Source organism: Amblyomma maculatum, chromosome 8, assembly GCF_055883805.1.
Source record: "Amblyomma maculatum isolate TAMU_Amacu chromosome 8, ASM5588380v1, whole genome shotgun sequence".
In the NCBI taxonomy this organism is placed as follows: Eukaryota; Metazoa; Arthropoda; class Arachnida; order Ixodida; family Ixodidae; genus Amblyomma; species Amblyomma maculatum.
The window spans coordinates 81,146,326-81,155,249 of record NC_139351.1 but is presented as its reverse complement, the minus strand read 5'-3'; the positions used below and the strand labels follow the sequence as shown (position 1 = coordinate 81,155,249).

Genomic DNA, 8,924 nt, shown 5'->3' with positions numbered 1-8,924 from the left:
TGCACGCTGCTTGCGAACTTTGGCTTGAATTATAGTGACACGGAAAGAAAGAACATATATACTTAACAGACAATTACTCAGTAGTTGCGCTTCTTCCGTTAGAATTTGTTGTGATGCAGTGACGAGCTGAGAATGCGCTTTCCGCGCAAATGTTATGTGCTAAGCTCCGCTTCGGTTTAGCACTCCTAAATATTAATTGTACAACAAAGCAGGCCAGAATCCTCCTATGGCCCCCTATTTGTTCTAGATATGATGTTATCGTAAAATGTTTCGTCGTGCGAAGAAGCAATTGAAGCATGTCTTGTAAATCCACTCTGCAGGTTCACAATAATGGCGTTGTACCAGCCGCCCGCAGAGGCACCCAAAGGCACGTCACCAGCAGCTCTCCGATCAACGACCTCTGAAACCAAGTCTGCACCGGCCAAGCTGTGGCCCTACACGATTTCACCACGCGTGGGCCTCGTAGACACCCACTGTCATTTGGACTTCATATTCAACAAAGTCCGACACCGGGGATCCTACGCGGAGTTTCGTGCCAGGCACCGGAACACATTTCCGGACTGCTACGAAAGCTGCGTAGCAAACTTTTGCGACCCTGCGACATTCAAGAAGGTAATGTTTCACCCCAATCCTCACACGCATGCTCGACTTTCCCAACGATCATACTAGTTTTGTAGTCTGCAATGACGTAGCTATGCTCGCCGTTCGCTCCGCTTTTGTTTAATACTTTTCTTTACGCGAAGTTTCGTTGCTTCGGCAGAGCGGTGGAGGCAATGGGTGGCGCGATGCCGTGCAGATTTATGGATTTGACACCTCAAATATAATCGGTATATTTAAAACGATGTAGTACAAGATCCGAAAATTTTCGAACAACCGAGGTTTTTACGTGTCCTTGCGTAAACCAGATCACCTCCATGGATACGCGTCAGCAAAGGCCAAGTTTGCGTCTTCGACCTTGGGTTGAGCAGTGGGGCACGCTGCGCGGTTATCGAGCAGGGCGCTGTACTGTAGAGCAATTGTTTAAGCAGAAATGTTCTGTTATTGATATCTGTGACGTTGTTGACCGCGGCAGTTTTCGCTAACCATATCGTCATTTCATAAATAACTGGGATTCGTAGGGAGTGGTGGGTACCAGTATACATTTGGTTTCCGCTTGTTGCATGCTTACACTGATGTACCTTTGCAGCGTCACGTGTGGGAGAAGATCCTGGTCGAAGACGGTGTCTGGGGTGCATTCGGCTGCCACCCCCACATGGCCGGCCAGTACACGGAGGATGTGGACGAGGAGCTCATCCAAGCCTTGGAGCATCCAAAAGTGGTCGCCCTAGGCGAAATCGGCCTCGATTATTCTCACAAGTGAGTGCACGGGCGTGAGACCTTCTTTGTTCTATAACATGTAAATATCAACCATCAAATGCAGACAGCAAGACGTCGTCGAAATGTTTTGTGCTTCAGTGTGTCTGCCATCTGTTGTCGGAAGCAGTTAATTTAGATACCGTCACTATCTTTTCACATAACTGATAACTAACGATATTTTTGCTTCAAGGCAATAGGAAACTCGGAAAAACACAATACCTCACGCACGCTCTTAATACTAATTGATATATTCTGTATGGTATTGTGGATTCCTTGCATTTCGTGTCAGCAGCGGTTGTAGTCAGGCGTGCTTTTTTTTTTTTTCTCATATCGTCAGATGCGGGGAACCTTATTAAAACCTCGTGGGCAGCATTTGTACAGCTCAGCATACATTTCCTTCTTTCCGAGTGAGAGCTTGAGGTTGTGGCGAGAAAATACTTAACATTTTCTCAGCATTGCTAATTTTGAACATGCCACATCCATGTGATCGAGTAATGTAATATTCTGATAGCAATTCAAAATTTTTCAATACTCGGGCACCTCCACAGTTAACCAATGCAGACTTCGGCCCCTGCTCAGTGCTCTGCTTGTATGTTGTACGTATAGCATGCCCTAATTTACGCGCGTATCTTCTTACTTCATTTGTCCAGAAACAGCTGCGGGCACGATCAGCAAAAGCGAGTTTTCCGCCGTCAGCTACGGCTGGCCCTCAATGGACGCCTTCCGTTAATTATCCACTCCAGAGATTCATCATCTGACACCCTTCAGATCCTGAAAGAGGTATGTAGTCCTCCGTGGTATTCTAGGGGGGAAGCGCGCATCGAGGTACCCTATATGGTATACACTGCCGTAATAGTGCAGATACCTCGGATTCTTTAGGTGGTGGGTCCGACTAACGCACCCGGCTGTGTGCGCACCTGTTTCATCAGATACGCAGAAGCCGCCACCCGACCTGCGGGGTTAGGCTTAGTGTGCTTGGTTTGGGAAGGAATCCTGCGCCTTAAGTTCCGTCGTTTTGAATTTTAAGCTGACAATCGTGCTCTGTCCTCAACGCAGCCTTCCTAGACCGTTATTCTGGCAGTGGAAATCGACATGCAGGCTACGTTAGCGAAGATTAACAATTGATCTATAAAATTGATTCCTTGATTAATTGCAACACCAGAAAACAGATGAACTATGTCAGCTCCTTAACCTATTGATTAAACTGAAAAATTTACATAATACTACCACGGCCGCTCGATGGAAGCGCGCTTCCATCAAGCGGCTTTGATACTACATTAAGACGTCTGGCTTAAATTCACAATTTTTCGTTTGGCATTCGGAGATCGCCGTGTAGGTTTAGCATTATTTGCAAGCATTTTGTTTTTCTTTGGCATATATATGTACACTTGGCTGAGACTACCGTTTGTTTATTTTATAAAAGAATCGCTCATTTTGAGATGCAAGCAAACACTGGTATTACAATGCGCAGAAACCAGCTCCTAAACTCTAGAGCTTTATTAGAAGTTTTCTGTCACCTTCATTGAAGCGACCTGTATATGGGTCGTCTACTCTGAAATATTCATCCTGGCTGTAGGAGAGATTTCTCGCAATGAGCAACTTATGGATTTCTATTATAGTTGTTATTGCTATAGTCAATATATACTCACAGCACGCAGTATTCATCCAAAGTTTTGCGTTGCTAATGAATTACTGCAGCTTCTTCGCAACTATATTTTCAACTCAACTACCCGGTAAAAAAGTGTCATTGTCCGCTCTTCCGCAGCAATGCGATTTACAATGCTAATGAGTTGCAATTTTTGTTTCCCCTCCGCAGATGGTTCCCTACGACTATCCCATTCATCGCCACTGCTTCACAGGTGGATGGCAGGAAGCCCAGCAGTGGCTTAGAGATTTCCCTAACCTGTGCTTGGGGCTCACGCCCTTGATTGGCTTCCGCGACGCTGGTGCTTTGATCGAGGTCGCGGAGAAAGTCCCCCTCGACCGGTTGTTGATAGAGACGGATTCGCCCTATTTTCTTCCAAAATCTGTGAGTATGCCTTTTCTAGATATGTTCAGCACTTCCCGCCCTTAATTCCGTCGTTGTCAATTTTTCGCTGAGGTGATTCATTGTGTTCCTTTGTAGTTGTTTGGCTTCTTGCTTCATGTCTCTGAAACTGATGACGCAGAATTTATATATATATATATATATATATATATATATATATATATATATATATATATATATATATATATATATATATATATATATATATATATATATATATAGGAGGTATTCACTGAGGTCGTACTACCAGATGGCGCGAGCATCGTCCCGCCTCGTCCGCCATGTCGGAGGTCGCCGGTGGCATCGGCGCGCGTCGGCTCGCGCTGTTTCAGGTTCGCTGTCAGGTGCCCGCCGTATATTGGAAGTGATCCGCAAAGTTTTATCAAGCTGGTAAATACGTCCACATACACTTTTCTTTGTTGAGCCCTTTATGGGCACGGAGTTTGCAGCGATATTTTGATGCTCCGGGACATAACACGCTGTTCAGTGTTGCACCAGGCATCACCCGTGCAACAGCTCGACAGCGAAAGTCGCCGGTTACCCATTTAGCGAAAAACGACTTGCAGCTCGTTAAACCCGTTGTTGGCTGCCACTGAGGCAGAACACATCGTGAAAAGACAGCGAGCGCATTAAATTCTCCAATTCCAAAGCTGGCATGGCAGCGAAACATACACTTTTAGTGGTGGTAGTCGGCAAACTGACGAAGCTTCCACAGGCGCTGTTCCAGCAGTAAAGCGAATCAATGCAGTTGCTTAATTTGGGTGACAGAAGGTCGAGAAAAAAAAGTACTGTCATGTCCTCGCAGGATAAACGGCCCACCCAGAGAGCATGTTTTACAAATTTAGTATCGGCTACGTAGCTCTGCTCGAAATGCACATAAGCCATGGAACCTAGGTTCGCAACAACGCGATGTACAGCGATAACGCTTGATAAAGTTGTAACTTGTTACTTGCAAGTCGGAGGAGGTGACAGCGTTAGCTGAGCGAACAGACACGTCGCAATGTGCTCACCTCTAAAAACGACACGCCGGTCATCGACACCCTCACGCACGTGTGGCTCTTGGCCTCGCTTTCTTGCCAAAAATTAAAACACATTCGTGGCTTAGTACGTTTTAATTTCTTCACCTGTCGCAAAACTTTAGGCCGCACTTCACGTGGCAGGTAGCGATGTCAGGGAATCCAACGCGAAGCAGTGGTCTTGTAGTACACGACACACCTCGACGAAGTTACCGCGGTCGTACGAGCCGGTGTTTTCACAAAGTCAAACATTTTGTCCGGACAGTCGTTTTTCTTGTTCCACGAAGTCCACGGGTGTATCCACTCGCTCGCATGGTTTTCGCTGGCGCACGCAGAAATTCTGTAAAGGCGCGAAAGGCTTACCCCACGAATCAGAACGAGTTGAATACTGCGGCTGGGTGCGGCGCCCAACACACACGACCCATGCACGACCACGCGTATGGCGAATTCTGCGCTGGCCGCTAGCGCCCCTAGCGTATGACGTCACGTGAATACCTCCTATATATATATATATATATATATATATATATATATATATATATATATATATATATATAATGACTGCGTTAGCTTTTAGTATGCCCATTTTTACAGCAATGCCAAGTTTTTTTTTTTGCATTGTGGTTTTCCGTTTATTCACCATGCCTGCACAAACTTTCAATGCAGTATCTGGTCTCGGCTACACCAAATTACTGGTAGAATCAGACTGAGCGGCTAGATGAGAATGAATAGCAGCCGTCAATTGATTTGCACCAAATACTGGCAACATGTCATAGCAGCTGCATTCGAATATCTGCTGGCCGAATGGGCCGGTATTCGGGTCGCTGACCTCTCCTTTTCCGTGTGTTCTTTCAGGAGACCGGGCGCCTCAAGGTGTCCCACCCGGGAATGGCCATTCACGTGGCGACGCGCCTTGCTTCCCTGCGGCGAATCGAAGTTGACACAGTACTCAGCGCCGTGCGCCGGAACACGCGCAAGATCTACAATATCTGACTTTGAACTGTTTCACACGTTGTTGCCGAAAGCAGTGCAATGTATGACAAAAGCCGCTCAATGGCTGACTTATTAGTGTTAAAATCTGACTTTGAACTGTTTTACACGTTGCTGCCGAAATCAGTGCAATGTATGACAAAAGCCGCTCAACGGCTGACTTCTGAGTGTTTTTTTTTTTTTTTTCATGTACGTTTGACAAGGAGGGAGTGTGGTGTGCCTTTTTCTTTCTTTGACATTGGATGTGGTGTGTGGCCTGGGGAACGACGGATTCGCCACGGACTCGAGACCAGTGATGTGTGGGTCAGCTGCGGCATGTATAGAAACTCTGCCGCGCTAGCCGAACCACGCCGCCAGTTGTTGGCCGCTTACAGAGCGCAGGGTGCAATCCCGGACAGCGTCGACGGACTCCTGTGGCCACGGTCAGTGCGCACGTCCACGAGCGAATACCTGTGAGCTTATTGTGTAGATACTTCGACCAGGCGGGCTTGACGTCCTGTCTGCTCCACCTCGCCAGATAGTGCGCGCCGTGACAGAACGCTCCGCTTGTGCTATCTCTGACGATAACGGCCCTTCGCCCCACCTGGGCCGTCAGTGCTAGTCCCATCGCTCCTGTGGAGGCCCACCCGCTGTGCCGAGTGCTCCAGTGAACTAAGGCAGTTTGAACTAAGGGTGAACTAAGAAGCACCCTACTGTCCCCATTTAACATAGTGTACATACCTTTTTATTTTTCCCTACCTTGTCATTTCTTCCCGTCGCTCACCTTTTCGATTTCAGCTGTCTCTTACTTTCTATTTGTTTACTTCCACGACCCCAGTTCAGGTGCCTCAGATGATTAGATAGCAGATACCGGCGATGGCAAACATCTTTTACCGTTTTCGTTGTTTTTTTTTTTCAATAAAAAAACACTTACCACTACTACTTCATGTGAGTTTTGTTGTTGTTTTTTGTACCCAGAAAATAAAAGCCATTTAAATGCCCCTACTGTTATCCTCTCGTATTATATTGGTCCTTCGGCCATTTGAAGTTTCAGGCCGACCGCTGATGTCGAAGGTCAGAACAGCCTGACCAGGTGATGCTGATACAGGTTTATGCAGTTTCCATAACGGCGTCCCGTAACGCTTCAAGCAACGCTAGAGGTAAATAAATACTGTCAGAGATTTGTGTAGAGTGTTTAGATGGCAATTTGGAATTTTAGGGCCAGAAACGATTTTAAATTTCATTATAGCCAACTTAAATCGAGCATCACAGGTGAGACAGGAAATCTCAAACCGAAGCCGAAACAAAACCTGTCGAAAAAGAAAGGGAAAAACTTACATGTGGTTATCATGGTTACATTTAGAAAGAACAAGTTGCGCTATCACTCGGTTAATTTACTTTTGTTACGGGTGGAGCCTTGGTGTTGAAGGTTAAGCAGACTTGAGACGTCTGAGTGCATAATCAGCAAATGGGACCGTTACATGGTAGAACAATATAAAATTCATGGGGCCGCTTTAAATGCACCTTAAAGAACGATACGATTGCGATGTCTTTTGGATCAGCTGCGCGACAAAACTTGCGGCAGTTATAGCAAGGAATTCTATTATATTAAATCTGGTTTGAATAATTTCCATTGCACACTAGCTATTTGATTGGTTCGAATAATCCAGTATGTGCGTCCCTTGCTGTTCATTTTTTTTCTTAATATTCGCTAACTCTGCTAATGTGCGCGGGCAACGCTCAGGACGCTCAAAGCAGGACGAGTAACCCAAATAAATACCAGGCACGCAGTGGACGGGCGCAGCAGCGCGCTCTGGCCGAGCTTCCTCTTCACTATACGATGTGGCTAGGAGAGGGTTATAACACATGCTTTGCCGATGCATGCCCCCCCCCCCCCCCCCTTATATTTTTGTTCATCATGGTCGCCAAGTGTGATGCCACTGAGTAAGGCTAATACAACCCAAGACCTTGTATCCTCAGAGCAGCAACAACAGTAGTCTAACAGTGTTGAGGGGCGCCACCGGTCCGAGCGCAAAAACGCTTTGGCGCAGGCGTCAGGCTACGTAAAACTGCTCTGAAGATCTACCTCGTCGAGAAGGAGCAATGTGGCACTACCATGCTGAGAAACGTGCTAAACCACGGGCGGAAACCGACTAAAGTCGAGAAGTGCGACTAGTGAAGAAGTGGCGAAGTGAGTGCGAATGACAACAGCGGAAATATTCAGCGCAGTCTGCCGCTGCCATGCTCAACAGATATTACGCTCGTATATACTAGGTTTAACCGGAAAAAACCTCCGCAATTTTGTAGCGAAAGCTACACCACGCTAGGTTTTCAAGCCATCGGCGAGGCACCGTGGAAGAAGACAAAAAAGAAGGTAAAGAAAAGGAAGAAAAAGAAAAAAGGTAACTCGGCAGTTGGTAGAGGCGAACGACAACAGCGGTATTTAGAGAAGCCGTTACAACAGCTGGGTCTTAATTTGAGCAGCCAAATTTTATTATCGTTCGGTGCCACCATGCTTGGGTACAGCCACGGGCCTGTTTTTAACGCCATTCAAAACTTCTTAATAGAAACAAAACGTCTACCTTGCTAATATGCTTTGAAGTTTTAACCTGCACATATAAATCTTACTATTCTCCTACTGCGTGCGTTAGTACTCTTTTTTATTTTGGTTTTTCATATTTACATTTCCTTCTCTATTCCCTAGCATTTATTTTTATTTATTTTTGCGATGTAGTTATACATTTCAAAATCTCAAATCTCTGCACCCCAATTCTTGGCCGATCCCCCTGTGTGGGTATGTGCCATCACATTAGAGGAGAACAAGAACAACAGCGAGTTGCTAGGACAGAAGGTTCGTTCGAACGATGTGACGGCGGCACATTAAGTTCAGGTGTCCGCAGAAACATTCGCTGCGAAACTCACAGCTTTCGCTCCATCACTAGGTTCAAGCCATGCTTAAACCCCCACAATTTTTTGTAGCCCGGTGGGGGTCCGTGTAGCAACGGGAACAATTGTGGCGCGTAGACGACGATAGCGGCTATTATGACGCGAGTGATCAGGAGCGAGCTCGACGGTGATTTGGAAGGTGCAAAATAAATTTTTAGTACCTTCCTTTGGGGAATGTTGAGACAGAGTAGTGGGAGTTTAAGTCGACATGAAATGGGAGTTTAGAAATGAGAATCCTTCATTGTTCTCTACATTTCGATGGAGTAAAATGATGCACTTCCTGATTTTGGCTCCATATTGACGGTGTAAATATGTTTATGAAGGCGTTTAAAATGCGAATGTGGGTATTTAACTCGTGTTTGGGTTGACTTTTTTTTTTTTCAAAGCGCGTTTACAATTCTGGCTGTGCATTCGCCTACAAACGGCCTGCGACTGAGCATATACTGCTCGCAATACTACACGGTGTAAATTAACGTTACCGATACCAGTGGTACCAGTTCTGCTATGATACACGCCAAGTGCTGCTAGGCTTTGTCGAAAAGACGCAGGCGCGTGGAGCAATCGTTTAATTGGCCTGCAGGAGACACGAA

The 8,924-nt window shown here is 46.1% G+C and overlaps 1 protein-coding gene across 1 annotated transcript; it reads left to right on the top strand.

Annotated features, from left to right (window-relative positions):
- The first annotated feature begins 330 nt into the window (after positions 1-330).
- On the top strand, positions 331-5,412 carry LOC146181604 (3'-5' RNA nuclease TATDN2-like). Its single transcript, XM_084575811.1, has 5 exons — positions 331-612; positions 1,187-1,356; positions 2,007-2,136; positions 3,173-3,385; positions 5,275-5,412. Exons 1-5 carry the CDS (start codon positions 331-333, stop codon positions 5,410-5,412), a joined length of 933 nt encoding a protein of 310 aa, XP_084431937.1.
- Positions 5,413-8,924: the final 3,512 nt, after the last annotated feature.

Coding starts and splice junctions, on each gene's coding strand:
- LOC146181604 (XM_084575811.1), top strand. CDS start 331: ATGGCGTTGTACCAGCCGCCCGCAGAGGCACCCAAAGGCACGTCACCA. Junction 613..1,186: donor ACCCTGCGACATTCAAGAAG/GTAATGTTTCAC, acceptor GTACCTTTGCAG/CGTCACGTGTGGGAGAAGAT. Junction 2,137..3,172: donor CCCTTCAGATCCTGAAAGAG/GTATGTAGTCCT, acceptor TCCCCTCCGCAG/ATGGTTCCCTACGACTATCC.